At 46.1% G+C, this 18690-nt stretch overlaps 1 protein-coding gene across 4 annotated transcripts in view; it reads right to left on the minus strand.

The window, feature by feature from the left end:
* The window catches only part of PPP1R16B (protein phosphatase 1 regulatory subunit 16B), a 64161-nt gene that overhangs the window by 13120 nt on the left and 32351 nt on the right, over nucleotides 1-18690 (minus strand). For all 4 annotated transcript variants that reach the window (XM_069872109.1, XM_069872112.1, XM_069872113.1 and 1 more), the window contains exon 3: nucleotides 794-864. In XM_069872109.1, the coding sequence (XP_069728210.1) occupies nucleotides 794-864 (71 nt within the window). The remainder of the gene's footprint in view (nucleotides 1-793; nucleotides 865-18690) is intronic.

Genomic DNA, 18690 nt, shown 5'->3' on the forward strand with positions numbered 1-18690 from the left:
TGCATTTTTAAGCAAAAAATCCAGTTTTGAGACAGCAAGCGACTTGCAGAAGAACCCAAAATCCCAAGTCAATAGGAACATTTAGAGCAAAGACTAGCAGAAAGAAAACCACGAGTCCCTGTTCCGCCCTCGGAGCAAGTGTGACAACTGTGCCACTGTTTCCCAGCAGCGGAGGCGGCAGCTGCCAGGCACAGCGAGTCCCACGCACCTTCTGACTCTCCTGGTGCTTTCACACTGCAAATCAGGAGTCATGAGCAGGGGTGGGGACAGGGGCCTTAGGAAGAAGAATAGAAAAACACTGATGGCATCAGTGCAGAGGAAGGAGAGACTTACACACCACTATGGCAAGTCTGTATTTTACTGGTGATCAACTGCTGCCATTTCATGTAGAATTCTATAAGTCCAGTTTCAAAACTCGTTAAAACCAGTTTCAAAACTCGTGAGTTGCCAAAGTCTTGAAATTTGAGTTAATCTGCTTTAAGAGTTGCAGGCCAACCCTGCAAAGATTAAAGGGTTGCAGAAATGTTGTTCACATCTGTAATTCATCTCCAATTCCTCTTATCATCACTGAACAACGTCTGGGATACAGCAAGAGAAAGGTTTGATCTCTGTTTGCTCCCCAAGAAACAGGATTGCCAGCACCAGATGGTGAAGTTTCACTGCTTTAACTGAGCTAAAAAAAATTGAAATAGCAGAGCTCTCTCTGTTTACCCCAACAGGTCTGCTCAGAGGGCAGCAAGAAGATGTGACAGTGCACAGCAGCAGAGAGCTGTGACCTCCTTCCACGTCTCACCTGATGCAGTGCGGTTAATCCATCTTCATTGCACAGGTCTGGGCTGATGTTGCTCTTCAGCAAGTAACACACTATAAGGGAAGGAGACAGGAGAAAAAGAGTCAGGTCAGTAATCCTAACACATCTCTTGCTCCCAGCTAGCCCTGGACACTTCAAGACAAAAGCAACCTGTGCTTTCAGGGTGTCTCAGTGCAGAGCTGCAGGAGACTTTGCAACCAAGAGCCAGATGCTGGCGTGAAACTGCAGCCGCTGCAGTGCCAGTGCGGAAAAAGCCTTCTTGGTTTTATCCAGCAGAGAGCACCAGCATACTATTTTCCCCCAACTTCCTTCCAAATGAGACTTTGCTATTACAGCTGTCATTTTCTTATGGTTGTGCTGGAACAATCAGCATTTTTCTCTTGTGCACTGCAACATCTGCACACTGCAGCCCAGGAGAGCTCAAAGGCTACCAGTGATTTTGGGGTCCTAAGTTAAAACCGTGAGAGAGATCTCACGGGGGACAGGATGAGGTCTTGCCTCAAGAAGCTATCAGTCTGGGACAAGAAGCCAAATTATTTAGGGGCCTGCCACATCAAAACGAAAATACACTGAGGTTGCTTTGGACACTTCACATTGAACTGTCGGGCATTTGAAGAAAGCTTCCTCAAGGCTTTGCGTTTTTATTACTGCTTTGGAGAGAAAGGATAAGATTTATTCCATTAAAAAGCAAATTTCTGAAACACATGAAAAGCCATTAGCCCCTGGGTTAAAAATAAAGTTTGCCCTGAGGTCCAGATGTTGCACAGGGCAACAGCAATAAGGCTGGCAGAGGGAGTAAATTAATAGCAACACCATGAACTCTTCAAATTCAACACCGCTGACAGATCTGGATGATCTGTGCCCATCTTCTGTTGTTTACTTGCTCATTCCCTGCTTTTTCTCCAGAGATTTCACTCCCTCATGCTCTTCCCGCCTCAAATGTCACTGACAGCACAGGCACAAGCCAGAGGTTCAGAATCACCTCCCTGGGGGCAGAGGAGCAACAGATATTCAAGTCCCATTCCCCCCATATTTGTTGGCAAGGATGCAATCATTAAGTGAAACCAGAGCTGCAAAATAAGGAACACTAAGCTAAAAGGGCAATAACTGTCTTGAGAGCCGGCAATCAAAAAGACTATGAGGCTGGTCACTCCCAAAGCATCCTGCAGCCTCTGCTTCTGCTGCTCTTGCCTGATCCCTGTCCCATTAGCAGGAGCTCTTTCTCCAGCACATCACAGCACATCCCTGGGGACACAGCACTTCTGGCCTCCAAAACAGAACATGGAAAACACATTCACACTGACATCAGTATTGATTTATGAAGCTTTGTTTAAAAGATCTGGAAAATGCACTTGCAAGAAAGGCAAATAAAAAACAAAGTTAAATTTTGTTTGGAAGTCCCTGGTCTGTCGTTCTCAAAAAGGAAGGCATAACTGGACAGAAGTGAAATAAAATATCTATCACAGGATTGTTTCATCCAACCCAAAATGGCATTTATGTTCGCTGGAAATAATTTCAAGGCATTGACACCTGCTTGATGAAACTGATACAAAAAAGTAGAACACACCAAAGAATAAAACTCACCCCCCACCACAGCAAGTCCAAAGTGTTTTGAGTTTTTTCCAGCTCAAAGGCCAGGGCAGGAAGCCCACGCCTACACATAGCGCACACCCCCAACACTTGCATGCCTGACAGTAATAAGACCACTGAACCCTAGCCAGTATATCCAATTTAATGACTGTGCTTCTACTGTTTCTGGCCAGCCTCAAGCTCCCGCTCTCCTAATCCAAGCTGAGTGATAGGCGAGTTGTCTCTTATTTGCTTTGGATGCTCTGCCATTAGGGTTTTAATTCAATCTCAGTCATTTATGAGCCATTGTGTACTAATGACACACAGCTCCATAATCATGTTTTGCCTGACATGTTTTGGACAAGTAGATGCTGGCAGATTAACCTTACAAGTACTGCCCCTCCATGGGAAGAAGCAGTAGCATAAATCCCAGCTTGTTATGGAGCATCGAGTTTTGTGTTGAAGGCTCTGTGATCGTGGCTTGATGAGCTTGTACGAATCCTTGAAGGATTAAGATTCAGAGAAGGACTTCTCTTATCCTAAGGCAGCTTTGATTCTCCACTAACTCTCGTAGCAGCCCTCATGTCTGTAGTGCCCCTTGCTTGCCTCTTGTCTGCCCTCAGGACTGGCTCACCACAGCCCTCAAAACATTTCATGTCATCTCCCAGTGCATCAAAGACTGACAACCACAAGACATCAGGAAAGAGTAGAAAAAAAGGGGTAATGAACCCAGGTATGAATGTTCAGGCAAACACGGCTTGAAGAAGAGGTCAAGCTCCTTTGCAACCAGTCCTAAGCTTAAGTTTGCATCTAGGAGTTCAGCTGGGGAGCACAGAGCTCGGCAGCAATGCAACCTCTCTCTCTTCACTAAAGTCAGAGGGATGTTGCCTTTAGTACTCGTGCTCCAGACAACAAATCCCAACAGCTAGGCAGAAACCTCCAAGAGCTTCAATTTTCTGTTGCATGTGGCCCTTTTTACAAGCAAGAGGATTTACATATCAGAGCATAGCCCCGATTCCTACCCCCCACCCCCAGCAGCAGGGTACAGGGTGGCAAAGAGCAGCTTCATCACCCCTGCTCCCTGTGGGCAGCACAGCAGAGAGACATGGAGGGACAACATGCACACCTTCTCCATGTCCATCACCAAGGCACAGCCACTTCAACATGGCCAGGCAGAACAAGTCCCTTTTCCTGCTAAATTTCAGGTGGAACGTGCATTTCTGGGTTTTCCAGTTCCTTATGGATATGAAAGCGGGGGGCACAACTGCAATGCTTAGCAGTGCTGCAAACCATACCCTTAGATCTGCTCCACTGCTTAATCCACAACACAAGGGACAGGGATCTGAACAAGTCAAGTGTTCCTCCTCAAGTCTGCCAACGCCACACAGCTCACTGCAAAGCCCAACGCCTCCTCCTCCCACCTCCAGGCACGAACAATGCCATACAGGTAGGAAGCACACACGTCAGCTCTCAAGGATGCAGATTAATCACTTGACGCCAGCTGATCACCTGCTGTTGGTTAAAGTCTCAGCACATCACTCCTGAAAGAAAGATCTCACACACACGCATGGTCATGGGTTCTCTGTGAGCCTCTCTGCAAGCTGAGGGCACTCCGAGCCTGACAGAACGAGCTTTTATGGGTCACACCAGCATGTTCAGCAGGCAGCAGCCTCCACTTCAACACTTACAATTAACTTCTTAAAGACAGCTCAGTGCCTAAAATGCTGAGCTCTTTAAAATCTCTCCTTCTTCGCACAGAGGTGGAGGGAGGTGGGGAGAAGGGGCTGGATGCGTGGATATACTTTATTACATGTCAAGCAGAAGTTGTGGGAAGTAGTTTCAAATGCATAGCAAATGAAGGAATGAAAATGATTACAATAAGAGCTGGGTGAACAAATTGTTGTGAATAATTCATTGCAAATTATATTAACTGAGCAGTCACTCAAATCTATTTTCCATTATTCTGCTTGCTCTGCCTATAATTGAACCTCTCACACACCAAGATGGTGTACATTAATCTTCAATTTATATTTTATCATTCACATCTGTACTGTGTTAAACAGAAAAAGCTCCCACAACAGCTGTGAAAATACCTCCTAGGCTTTAAGACACCCTTCATCACATGTCCTGGGGCAGCAGCCTCAGACAGATTCTCCTCCCTGAACACAACAAACTCACTTCTCGGGAGCCCCCTTTCCTCCCAAGCATGTCCAAGCCTCACTTACTCTCCCTAAAACCCATAAATCAGGGGAAGACAAAGAAGCCACTGCAAAGGCCCTAAGGAAAATTTGATGCGGGGTAATCGGCTGTCTCACCTGAAGAGATATTACAGCGCTCTTTTTTGTCATCGATGTTACTTCCCTCTGAGTTTACAGCAGAAAAAGCTTTTACAGAAAAGTTCCTAAACCAGATGAAGACTTTTCCAGGGATCAAAAAATGCCTTTGTGAGTGTGGCTCCCCCTAAGTCAATAAGCTACACCATAAAATTCTGGATACTATTACACTTCCATCCATACCGAGCTTCTGCATACCTCAAGTATTAATGACTCATAAGAGTAAAAGCCATCTGAAACTGATATGGATACTAGGGGGGAACCCCAGACATCTCTTTGACAGGAGGTCCTGGTTCCTTCCAAAAATACATAGTGTCAAACTGCCCACACTGGCAAGCAGGCTTACCTGTGTGCTCAGAGTTTACACACACATTCAGGCCATTACTTTTTAAATATAAGGGTTTTCTTGATCCTTTGCACTCAACAATTTCTTTTTGAAAATACTTAAACTCTCCTAATTCACTTACTGGTTCTCAGGCCACTTTTAAAAGTTCCAACTACACAGAGCTCTGTGGCAGCAGAATAATTCCTGCACATCTATACCTGATTTTACTGAATAAAATGAAGAGAAGATTCACTTGGATTAAGATGCACACTTCTGCATATTGGCAGGAGTCACTTCCACTCAAACGTAGCTTTAGTCAAAAACCCAGCGTAGCAGAAGAACCACTTCCCAGTATTACTCGAGTGCGATACTGGTAGGTTTTGTGCCACATAGCTGTGTTGGCAGAGGTCTAGAAAGATTGATCCACAGCCTATGGATGGGTTCAGCTACTTCAAAGCTGCATTTTTACTGCTATGGTTTTGCAGGGATGTTTATTACACAGGAGAAACTTGGCCAGAAAAGCAGCATTGAAGCTATGAGCGCTCTACCAGCAAAACATCCAGCTTCCTAACACAGAACACTACAAGATTCATATTTTAAAGCATATCTAAAACCTGAGAAATAAGCTGCTGACAGCCCAACCTGGTCCATTGATAAACTGCAGCTCCCTAAAGCTTTCTGAAAGACTAAAAACCCCACAGAAAAGAGAACCCCACGCTTAGACAGCATCAACCATTTAGTAAACCTGAAAATAAATATGGCCCAGTTTGCCTGCTGAGGTAGCAACTGAGACACCCTGTCACAACTGATCACCAAGCTTTACAGGGAAGGTTCAAAGCCTGTTGAGATGCTTCCCACCCAGTTTATAGCTGGGGACACACATTCCGTCTAATATACCCACAAAACCTGGGAAGTATGGAAAGAGGCCATTTCATGCAGCTAAGCCCAGGTGCTGATTCTCCAAGGAAAATCTATTTCTGATTCGGATGCTTCTTGCTTACAAGGACATACCCCTCCTTAGCCCCAAGGAGCTACTTTGCATGAGATGCTCTTCCCACAGAGCTTGGGGCCCGGCTTGTACACAAGTTTTAATCTGACAGCAAGTGTGAGTTGTCAACAACTCATACATTTATTTCAATCTTTCTCTCCCTCTTTATGGCTATTTTGACCAATTTTCACTTTATGCTTTGACCCCTAACCATCACTGTAGCACCAAGAACCAAAAGCGGACAGACGCCTACAGCCGCTTCTTGGATGAATGGGCCACAGGCAGGCACCTACATCCTACTGCATCCCATAGTTTTCTTGTTCTTCATCTATAAGAACTTCAAGCTTTGATAATCAATTTTTTGCTAGTGATGCTAAAGCATCTTTCTTTAATGGCTGCCATCCACCTGGGATTACTCAGATAAGTAACAGGGTCAAAGCTACCCATCTGCAACCAGCAATGCTCAAAGGACACAGCAGAAACAAAGTCAAACCCATTTGAATAAGGAAAAAAACTAGAGGATGCTGCCATTTGACAAGCCTTTCTAAGGATGCTGCATCATGTTCAAAAGTATCCTCATCCTCTCCTCCTGCTCAGAATAATAGTGAAATTGGTTCATGCAGGAGATATCAAAAACATAAGGGAAAACCAAAGTCAGATTATTTTCTTGTTTTCTCATTCCTCATCTGTTATTGGAAGAATAAATAAATCATTTTGGTATGGTTTTGAAACAGATGATGGGCTTTAAAAGGGATGAGTGTTTTATATAATCTTTGGGTTCAGCTGCCTTCAGCAGGATTTCTGCGGGCTGGGAGCCAGCAAAGCAGATCCCCAGTATCATTGTGACAATGACACCTGGGCTGCCAAAGAGCCTCTTCTCCCTCTAAGAGACATTTTTTAGTAGACATTTTCTGTGAATGGTGTCTATTTAAAGAGTACTAAAAAATTAAATCAGATACGGATGCATAGATCAAGGAGACCAAGGCCAACTTTCCCAAGGATGATTCAAAAGCTGTAGAAATGGGCAGAGCAATGCTATCTTTTCGGATGTGATGGTGCTCAGCAGAAGGCACTGACAACATGCAGACGGAATCATCCTGCTGCAGTCAGAACTTCACAATCCAATGACCTGTGAAGGAAGTGTGAAAGTGAGGGATAGGAGACAGTTATATCCTCTGGCAGCAGCTCGATAGGAACCTTCAACCCCCTATCTCTCCAGTTTGCACCTGAAATGTTGGGTTTGGTGGGTGCAAGCACGCAAACTAGCAGCACATCTTGCTTCCCTTTGTGATCTAGGCAGAGTTAGACAAAAGACACCCACAGAGTCAGTACATACTCGGCCAGGACCTCCTGTTCTCCTACACTTCCAACTACTTCCAGCCTTCTTCCTACAAAAAGCCCTTCTTGGAAGTCATGACAAGACATGAAAAATCCATTCACACAAAACATCAAAGCCTTTTATCTGAGCAGCACAGAGGATCCCACTTATATACCTGTTCAGAAACTATTTTTGATGTATTGGACCAAATCCCACCTACTGGGACATGAGGCAGTCATCACCTGTGATGTCTATACTAAGCCTGTTAGAAGATAAAACTTTCAGGGTACCAAAAAGGAAATGCAGCAAAAAAAAAATTAATTGGCTTTAACAGAAATTACAGCTTAAGAAGTGTTTAGATAAAAGGAGCAATGGTGTCAGGAGGTAAACTTCTGCAGCATGAAAAGCCTCCCTATTTGCATTAACACAATAATGTCACCAGTGCCCAAGGAGCAGATCTGTAACACACTCCAAGCTCCACACAGAGCCACCCTGCCAGTAATTGCAAGAGGGCACTATAATATGCTCTGTGTAGCAGGAAATAGTTCATATTGCCACTTAAAAGTGTTACCAGGTTCCAGAGTCAACAGCCTCTGCCCCAACTCATATTTCAGGCACCCTATGGCCTCAGCTAAGCAGCTGTATGTTGACCTGAACCACATGAAATGTTTTTAAGAGCCTCAATTATAAAACAGGAAACTTCCTATTTAAAGTAACGGAAAAGACGTTTTGGTGGAGGGGTGAGGAAATACATATCTGCTTTTCAAGCTGCCCAGAACTAACACCAAATCATTCCCCGCAGTGACAGACTACTGACGGCAGCCCAGGAGCTCGCTGGCAGCCTGAGCTCTCCCCCTTCTCTGCTCTCAGCCTGCCCCACTTCAGAGAGAGCAGTTTTCTCCCTTGCACACCTCTAACCTCACCCTTGCCTTCAGAGAACCTCCAGCTGCTCCAGCTGTTTTGGAATCTTCTCCACACTCAGCGGCACTCATTCTGAATTTGATTTATTTCCCCCTCTCCTCTAATTTTGTCTCCATTTCGTTTAGGACAAGTACATTGGGGGTGAAGATTAAGAGATACAAGAGCAAATCGCATACTTGGCTCCCATGGATCACTTCATGCGTCAAACAGTGCAACGTAGCCAAGGTCTAAACACCTGTGTCAGGACACGCTCTGCAACAGAGCCCTCCTGAACACCAGCTTTGTGTGACACGGCAGCAGCAGGAGCCTTGATGTGTCTCGCACCATTACCAGGCATGAGAGACCGCAGGGGACACACCAGGAGGAAGAGTATAATCTGCTAAAATATCACCTCCTGCTCAACAGCACCATTTCTTACTGGAAACGCTGCATCACTCCGCAGTGCTGGAAGGGAAATGCCTATACAAGCAGAAAGTCCTCCCCCTACCCTTTTTTTTTTGTTAAATAAAGAGATTGCGGTTTCCTTTTAAAAAGCAAACGCTACAGAAAGAAAACTTTCATGCAAGTTTAGCAGCCACCTGAACTCCACCACAGAAGCATCGGCTGGTCCTCAGCAGTGCTTCTGTTTTTGCAATCTGCAATTAGCAGCAAATTTTACGCAACTCAGAGATTTGAATTTCAACAGTGCTTTTCATCCAGCAATCTCCAAAAGCACTGCTGCTGTTAGCAGAGTGAGCTCCAGGCTGTCTCCTGGGATTTTACAATCAGTATTTGCCTCGTTTCACAGATGTGACATCTCAGCCCGAGTTAGTTCAGGACTCTGGAGGCTCAGGTTTCTTTGCCAAGGTCACAGTGACAGTCCATGGCACAGCTGTGACAGAGCCTTTGGGTTCCAGGTCGTAGCTCTGCCCTTTAAAGCATAGAAAACCTCTCCTTTCCTTCTGCCCAGCCCTCTTGGTTGTTGAGCCAAGAGGAATCAGGCAAAGCAGGTGGAGTCTCAACTCTAACAGCTTTGATAGCAACCAGACCCCAGGGTGCATCTTGTATTTGATGGAGTTGTGTCCATGGGTTATTTTAAGAAGAGAAACTAAAGCCATAGCTCGGCACCAACTCTTGGCTGGTATCACTCCCTCAGGAAGGTCTCCACCACTCAGCTTGGACCTCCTTGCTGTCCACATCAGGGTCCTGAGCTGAACTAGGAGGATAAGTCCCAAGAGGTGGGGAGCAAGGTCATACGTGGTATAGCAGCATGACTCATTTAATCATTAATCAGGAATGATGCTGTCACCAAGGTGGAGAATGAAGCACATTGGGTCACCAAGCCTACGTTTTACAACCGTTCCTGATCTTGTCTAGAAAGCCAGCCAGGACAACCTCTTTTTTACCTTTCATCTTGCAATCCCAAGCCCCAGAAGTTCAGGATGGTTTAGTAGGCACAGTGGTGTTGGGTTGACAGTTGGACTTGATGACCTTAGAGGTCTTTTCCAACCTAAATGATTTAATAAGTTTGCAAGTTTTTGTGGCTGATTAAATCCTACTTTCTCCCTAAAGTTTCAAACCACTTCTCTTTCAGCCTCCACTAAGGTGCTATTACACATAGACAGATCCACAGTCTAGAACTTCTGCTTAACACATTAACAAAAAAGCACATTTCACTCACTCTCCAGATCAAACACCTCCAATCCCAAAGCAACCCCCAATGTCAAACGTCACCCACGTGCAGCTGCTGCCTCACAACACCCGTGACAGCCCGGCGCCGGCACGGGGTGCAGAGGCAGCTGTCACCAGCCACCGAGCAATTGCATCAAGTCCCACAGCTCACGACACGCAGCCCCTTGGTGGGACCTGTCCTGGAAGCACAGGTGATCCTCGAACCACCACACACCAAGCAGGGGCACTTCCAAGAAATGCTTGTGCACTCCACGCTGCAAATTGGCTTTCAATATAACCAAATGCATTAGAGACACAAGGATTGTCCTTCTCTCCTAGCCCTTGGCAACCAACAAACCCTTGTCAGAGAAGTCAAGAGAGCATATCATTGAGCCTCATCCTCAAAGGTATTCAGCACTGCATGGAAACCAGCTCGTACATTTAAGAGTTGAAGATAGCACCTGAGGTTGGCAGAAATGCAGGTTCTTCACAGCTACAGTAATGGCCATCATCAATGAGACAGGCCTGACAGAAAGTATACAGAGAAACCTGCACGATGGCTGCTGTGCACAGAGGACACTGGTCCCCCCCAGCCAGCAGCTGGAGACCATCTACCTCAGGGACCTGATCCTGATCCAGTTGAGGATGGTCTGCTCAATAAAGATCATGGCATCAGCTTGCTGCAGGTTCCTAGTCGCACAATCCAAATTTCAGACCCATTATCTGCAGCATCCAAGTTAAAAAAAAAAAAAAGAATAATAATGGACAAAAAGTTAATTTCCTTAACGCTTCCTAATTTCATTGAAGAAGATTTGAAATCTGCTACATCTCCTTGGAGACTGCAGAAAAGACCTTTAAATTAGATCAAAACCAGCGGGTATGCAGTGATACAGCCTGGGTTGGTCTATTACCTGACTGGCAAGCATTTTGCATACAGAACACCTTGTTTCCAATAGTTCCTTCACCTGTCCCACCACACAAAGTTGAAAACTCTCTCAAAGTTCTTTTGTTACAAGTTTTCTGTGATTTCTGCTTCCCGCAACCTCATGGAGTTGAAGATGACTGCTCCCAAGCTGGCTGATGCAATATAGCTCCGCGGCTGCCAGGCGAGGTTAGCCAGTGGGGAAGCAGCTTGAGAGCCTGACAGGTCATTTAGACTTTTAAGAAAGAAAAAAAGTCCAGCTTGCTGCCTTCACCCAGGCCTGCCCTATCTGCAGACTTGCTGGTCTTGGGTAACCTCAAAACAGGACAGCTCTTGCTGCCAGCTCTCCTCTGCTGAGCTTCCTGCACTTTGATGCAATAAAGAAAGAAACTGCTCACAGGGTTGGGAGTACTTTCCTTTTTATGAAGTGAGTGGCTTCTTCGCATTCAAAAGCCATGTCAGATAGTTTAAAACACTTTCATCTAAAGAATATGACTTGAATTTGGAAAAACCCTTCAGATCAGAGCAGAGCAGAGAGAGAAAACCCTTTCACAACTGCAGAGAAGTTGTGTACATCATGGCACAGGAACAAAGATGCTCCCTCACAGGAGGGGAGGGCTGGGGTCTGAACCCAAGGACACAGCTCAGATCAGGTATGTGAGCTCAGGACTCCCAACACTTACAAAGATTGCTCTAGCAGCCTTTGGGGTCAGTTTAGGACTCTTAACATCAGGAGGCAAAGAACTGAAATTCTCCTCTAGAAAGCATTTTGCCTTAGTGCTTCAGACCAAATTACTGATGTTTCATCCTGTTTTGGAGATGAACGCTTTAGTCTCAGCACATATAGTGATTTTTAATTTATTTACTTTGATTTGTATTTACACGCTGAGCTTATTAATACTAACAAAGCACATAGTTCAAACTAAATTAAAAAATACATAATTCCTACAGCTCTTACATAGGTTTAAAACATCCCATTTATCAGAGCAGAATCTTTGAATGCTGAAGACATAACTCCTCAACACTGGGAACAAGGAGTTGCAGGCAACAGCAGGGAGCAGAGAGGCACTGGTATCATAAAAACATAGAATGGTTTGGGTTTGAAGGGACCTTAAAGCCCATTCAGTTCAACTCCCTACCTGCCATGGGCAGGAGCACCTGCCACTGGATCCAGTCACTCAAAGCCCCATCCAACCTCACTTGGAACAGCTTCAGGGATGGGGCAGCCACGACTTCTCTGGGTGTGCCCTGTGCCAATTGTATTTCTTCCTAATATCTAAGCTAAATCTACCCTCTTTCACCTTAAAACTGAAAAATACATTCCATTTCTCTCCCTTCACCCCTTCGAGACCTCTCATGTCCTGGGATGAAAGACCCTGTCCACTCTCCACGTTAGTATTGCAAGACAAATGCCTCCCATGCCTTCTTCAGCGAGAGTCAGCTCAGAAGAGTTAACAGTTTTCCTTTCTGCAACAGTGGAGAAGAGCTTTGCTTTGCCAAAGCACACTGCATTTCCCAGGAAAAGTGCAGTTTTCAACACAATTAAGTCATTAAAATTCCCCATTAAGTTCTGCCATTAGCAATGGCAGGACTATTCTCTCCACAGCAGCAAAAACTCCACTTACAACTATATTAAAAGCAGTTTTGTTAATGAACCATTTTATTCCATCCCGTTTGCTTATATGAGAGCTCCCTCACCAACATATCCCTCACATCGGGGAGTTTTTCATTACATATTTAACACTATAAGAGCCCAAGCACCATGGGCCACCTTTCAGCTGCCACAATGCAAGAAAGGTGACATCCATCTTCTGGGTGGGAACAGTGGATCACACAGCATCCCTCACACCTCCATATAAGCAAACAAGGAGAGAGCCTCCTTACATTCTCCTGTCAGCCACAGCTGCTTCTGTGCAACAGAGCAGAAAAGACTCGTGATTAAATTACCTAAAAAAACCCACACTTTGAACATTAGGACAAGAAGAAAGCCAGGCTCCAGTTTTGTGTCATCTTCCATCGATTCCACAGTCTAATATTTTGACTTAAAAATGTATAGCAACAACAAAATGCTTTGGTAGCTAAACCCACCTTTGTAAGTTCATTAAAGTAATTAATGCTTAAGAGGCTGCTTACGCTGCTCTGCTGACAGCACTAATTACAGGTTGCAGAGGCAGATCCCAGTGACAGCACAGGGAACCAGGAGACAGTTTGAGGCTGGTGCACAGGAAGATGTGCAGCCCTGTGCAACTGCTCGGGCCAGATCCAGCCTGGGGCCAGACCCAAAATTCAGTATCTCCAGCACCGAGTATAACTGAACAACTTTGGCAGCTTCTAGTGAAAGAAAACTTGGTTTTCTGCTGACCAACATCCAGCAGAGGCCCATAGCATCTTACTCAATGCCCTTTTTGAGAGCAAGTCCTTCAAGAATGGGAGTGGAGGTGGTTAGCCAGGGTGACAGGGCCCTTACAGACCATCATGAGGACAGGAATCTAAGTGCTCTGTCTCCTGGAGACACCATGGACCAGTGTATCTCTCGTGAAATGAAATGGGAAACTTTCTTCATACAAGGAGTCCTCTCCTTCAAACACAGTCAGAGATCCGCAGTGCAGCTTGTGCCAAGAACATTTGTACCTGTTTTGGGAGATGCAGGATAGCTGATCCTCATTACTAGATCTATGATCAATTATAAGATCCCTCCTCAACTGTTTTTGGCCCTCCCTTTGGAAAAAACCACGGTCTTAAAAAATGCCTTTCTTTCCAAGAAGCTGTTTGCATCAAATATTTCTAGGATGCTCCCCGCATTTCCCAGACTGAAGCAAATCCCACTATAAGCCTCCACTACCACCCCAGTTAGTGATGCATCAGAGAAATCCTGTTTCTTTCTTATCATATCTTATACCATATCTTATGATATCTTATATTTTATCATAAAGGATAATTTCCAGGGAAAGGAGCCCACTAGACCTGGAGCATCCAACATGGTCTACATCTCACACAAGCATCTTTGACCAGTACAGCTGTATAACGGAAACCTAAAAGCCCTGAACCAAATTCTAGCTATTCCCCTTTGAAAAGCGAGCTCGTGAAGGCTGCGTGCTGCTGCCCTGGCTGCTGCCAGCTCTTACAGCTCTAACCTCTGGCTTGGCTCCACACCCCAACAGGACTGTTACCTTTCCTCCATCCAGCACGCCTGGGAAGAAGGGGATAACCACCAAAACGGAGTTAGAATGGGCCCCAGTTGCATAAGTTGTGCAACCTATTACTAGTGGATGGGCACATTTTGCTGGCCAAGATCTCCATGTATCACCACGTACATTGGGTTGAAGGACAGAAGAAGGAACTGCAGGCTCTGGCACTGCCTCTTTCACCTAACAGGGCACTAGAAGCACTGGAGCAAGGGACGGTTTCCCTACAAACACGCATCCTGCATAGATCGAATGGTCACGTACAGTGTTCTGGGGGCAGAACAACTGCAGGGGCTAAAAGGAGCAAGATGACAATCAGACTTGGCATGAGGCAGACATAATTTTCAGGACTGACCGCATTAACCTCTTCACTGCTGAAGCCTTGCTCCCCAGTGAGGCAGTTCCTCAAGAGGGTTGTTTCTGTAGACAGACCAAATAAACCAAACTGGTTTGAGGTGTTTTATGTCTGCAATGCACAACAGCATCCAAGAGATTAAAAAGGAGAACATCTGCACCAGGGATTTCTAGTAAATAAAATACCCATAAAAGTGGAGATGAACACTCAGTACACACAAACAAGGTTCAGGCGAGGCCATCCCCACCGCAGGCAGAGAGGAACAAATCATGGCGGCTACTATCTGCAGAGTCATTGTGGGAAGGGGACAAGACATGCGGCAAAGCCATCTCCTCCTCACTAGCACCAGTCACGATAGCACCGGACAGATGGGAATTCAGATGGACCTGAGCCCCAAAGCAGCTGGGCAAGATGCACAAACCCTCCCTTGGATCTCTGTGCTGCAGTAAAATTACAAGAGCATTTGAAAGAGGTTCCTCAAGAAACTGTGGGAGGAGCAGGAGCTCTTATAAGGAGGTCCTTACATTGTCAGCAGTTCTGAGATGCTTTGCAACTGTCTCCTCCCTCCTTCTTCCACTCAGAGTATTTAGATCAAGGGGTTTCTTCAGCCAGCGGACTAGGTTTGAATGACAAGGCTTCTCCAGCTTCTTGGCTGGCAATCCCTTCCTTTCCAACATTGTCACTGGAAACAAGGAGATTCGCTGTTGATGAAGCACATTCCCCAGGACTAGACCAGCAGCGAGACACGCGGACCAGGAGACGCTGACCTACTGATGAGTCCCACTTGGCCACATTTCTGGATCAGCTCCCTCGTGTCCATCTCACACAGGGTACATATCTCCCTTCAAAGATAACACTCGGCTTTCACAAGAAAAACAGCTTGATAAAAAACTGCTGATCCCCGTTCGACCTATCACAAAAGAAAAACAAAACCCGTTTGGAGTGAGGAAAGGGCTACGTGAGCTCTTCAGCAGATGCCCCTTCACTTCCACCTGCCTTTCCAGGCAGTCAATTTGAGTGCATTAAATGCAACAGGGGCACAGCGAGATATATTTTACACATCACATGCAACTGCATGCGGACAATAACTCATTAGAAACCCAATTTACTTAATGATCGTAGCAGCAGCTTCGCCAAACACAGGTGATTTCAGCGGACGCCGGTGCCTCGCTGCCGCTCTGAGGCACGGGAAATGCAGCACACAGCGAGGCAGGAACACTGCAACTTCCCCCAACTATTCTTATCTTGTCTCACACTAACTCAAGACTCATTTTCAAAACCAGGGCCTATTCAGAGCAAACAAACAAGCCGCTGCATTCACTGAAACCCTGCTGCATCTGAAAATCACGTGCATAGTCAGGGTTTACATGCAGAAGCGACAAGGGGCACACACCTGCAGTGATTTTATGGCACACCAGCACGGATGATGGTTTTATGCTCCTAAATCCAGGTGATTTGAATTCTGGGGTATCACAGATTTTAATCCCAAATTCAGTTTTCCTCTCTTCTAATCTCTAGCATACAACACCATTACTGAGAGTGCATACATTACATTACTCACAAAAAACAGATTTCCCAAAGACAGAGTACAGGAAAATTATGTTTTCTATGGCAAATCAGTTCAACAGATGCTCAATAAAATATGATTGATAATTAATGCTTTCTTTTTGACAGCTAGCATCAATCGTCTTCTCCTTAAATGCAGTGCATTTGTCAATTTAAATCTAATCTGTCCAAAAATGAACAAAACATCTGGCAAAAAAAATCCCAATGAATACTGGTTATGATTTACAAAGTTATACTCCACACCTGCCACAGCATCAGACAACTCAACAGTAAGCAGGGTAGAGCCGAGATATCCTTGTGGAAAGAGCCATCAGACGAATGGAAAATGGATAGGAATAGCTAAATCAGTTTAGTTTTCCCCTAACAGGAGTAGATCAAAGGAAAACTAACCCGATTAGGAAAGAGAGACACTGATCCAGATTCATCAAGCAAAGCAGAACAGCTATGAAGTGACATTTATGGTTGCTTTCCTTACCAGGGTTGCACAAAGCAGCCAGCATGTACCAGCGGATCTGGCCCAGATTTACAGGCTAAGAAGAGACCCTTTTAAACAAGGACAGCTTCCCTCCCCCCAGCTTACTTTCCCAGTTAAGCAACTGTCAAAAAAAAAAAAAAAAAAGGCCATAAAAGAAGGCCCCCCCCCCCCAAATTAATTAAAGTAAATGATGCTCATTGCCTTTTGGCAGCACCATTCTCCCTGCACCAGGCAGCTTGTCCTGATTACAGACAGGTCAAAGCCGCATTGCCAGACCAAGGCTTTTGGCTGAGCCCCTTTCAGACAACGGGAAGGGCCATGTAGGAGTCATTTGGGTTAAGCACTGGCTGTCCATGCACGGGTCCCTCAGGATCCATTCTGAAGATGCTCACTGATGCTCACTGGTACGGTTACATGGTCCCTGACCCAAGCTGGCACTCCGACTAAGGCAGGGCATGTCCATGCTCCCCCTGGGATGCTTGCAGTACTGAATATTCTGAATCTTGTGGGAATGGGATGCAAGCACATCCCAGGGACGCCGTGTCTACCTTTTCAAGGGAAGCCCAGTATGGATCCCTGCTCCTGGTACCCACACCAGCGAGCCATCACCTCCTCCTGCCAATCCTCCCCCAACGAGATTAGCTCACTGTTACACACAGCTGCCACCACTGCTTACAAGGGGCTAATTTGAGTTAAATGTGGCCACTCAGTGACTTCCTGGGTACCTGAGCTCCTGATCCCCTCCATCGCTTATTAACCATTACCTGAATATGCTCTGCCATGCACAACACAGCTGTGAAGGTTCTCATTAACACTAGGACCAGGTGGCTGCAATGGTCTTTGCATTGAGATGGACCCAGGTTGGCAGGGAAAAGCAGCCCATAGAGCCCTCCCTCCCTAAATCCCATAGGGACAACTCATACCCCAGGGCTGATGACAGTGTAAAAAGCTCTCTCTGCCACCAATCTCAGAGAAGACTTGCCCTGGTCGCGTCCCTGTGCTCTCCTGTCAGTCCTTCTGCTTTCTGGAGCTGTGCGCATCCCAGAAGATGTACAAGCTCAAGTACACGTTTTCTTTCCAAAGCAAATACCTGCCCCAACTTCATGACGCTTCTGCTCAGGTTAAACACCTAAGCTTACAAGTCAGCATTTCACATGATCACTCTGCACACTGCAAACTGTGCCAAATTGAATGAGGTTTTTGTTGCTCCAAGATTCTGTCCCAGAGCCAGGGGCAGGCTGCACTGCTCAACCTGCTGCTGCATCCTGTGTATCTTGGCTCTGGCAAGATCTTCACTTACCCCACAAGCATTCCCACCAACAAACCCTCTCCTCTTGTAGCTTCATCATCCTGCTTGCCTTTGCTAATGGCCCTCAATGCTGTAACGGTGAGATAAATCGCTCCTGTGCAGAAGCAAGGCCCTCCCACAGCATCAGGAGCGTGCAGATGTGCAGAGTGCTCCCAGGTCCCACGCACGGGAGGCACTCCTCCTTCTCCTACTCCAGAGCCGCCTCCTATCCACTGTGGGAAGGTGGCCTCCCACCCAGCAGGTCTGCCATGCAGGCTTCTACCATGGCTGCTGAGAATTCAGATCTCTCAACAAGAGCGAAACGGTGTCCACGAAAACCAACCAGTGCCCAATGTCCTGTAGCAACAGATAATAAACATAGACAAGGCTCTTCACCAGTCCCACCAAACCTCCCTGCTCATGCACAGATAGGATACCATCTGACACCTCCCAAGGAGCTAAGACCAAGCTGGATGTTATTAGAATCTAAGACAGAAACTGCTTTGGGACACGGCAAAACTACAAGACCAACTTTTCCCACTGCAGTGTGAATAAATGCCCTCCTCCAGCCTCAGCGTTCTGTGGGCAACAAAGCTGTTCCATTCATCTCCCAGTTACACAGCACCTGGTGCTGGTGCCTTAACACATCAAAAGAGCCCGCTGGGTTTCGAAATGCATTCCATCATCCCAGCTGTGACATCTCAGGACCTCCACACATGATGCTCCATGGAGGAGCTCTTTCCAGCGGGCACAGCAGAGACAGGACAGCTGGTGAACAAGGTGCCACAGCGATAAGCAGCATGTTGCGAGGAGGAGCTTTAAATAGATGTGAGCGGCTCAGTGGGTAGGTAAACAGGATCCCCTGTTTCTTTCCTGTTCCACAGCTGGAAAACCCACAGTCCCTTCCTCTGGGAGGGGAAGGAGGAGGGTGGGGAGCCCACAGCATCAGAGTTTGTTTCCAGAACAAGGTAATGACTGCCACAG

This window comes from Phaenicophaeus curvirostris, chromosome 18, assembly GCF_032191515.1.
Source record: "Phaenicophaeus curvirostris isolate KB17595 chromosome 18, BPBGC_Pcur_1.0, whole genome shotgun sequence".
NCBI classification, from domain to species: domain Eukaryota; kingdom Metazoa; phylum Chordata; class Aves; order Cuculiformes; family Cuculidae; genus Phaenicophaeus; species Phaenicophaeus curvirostris.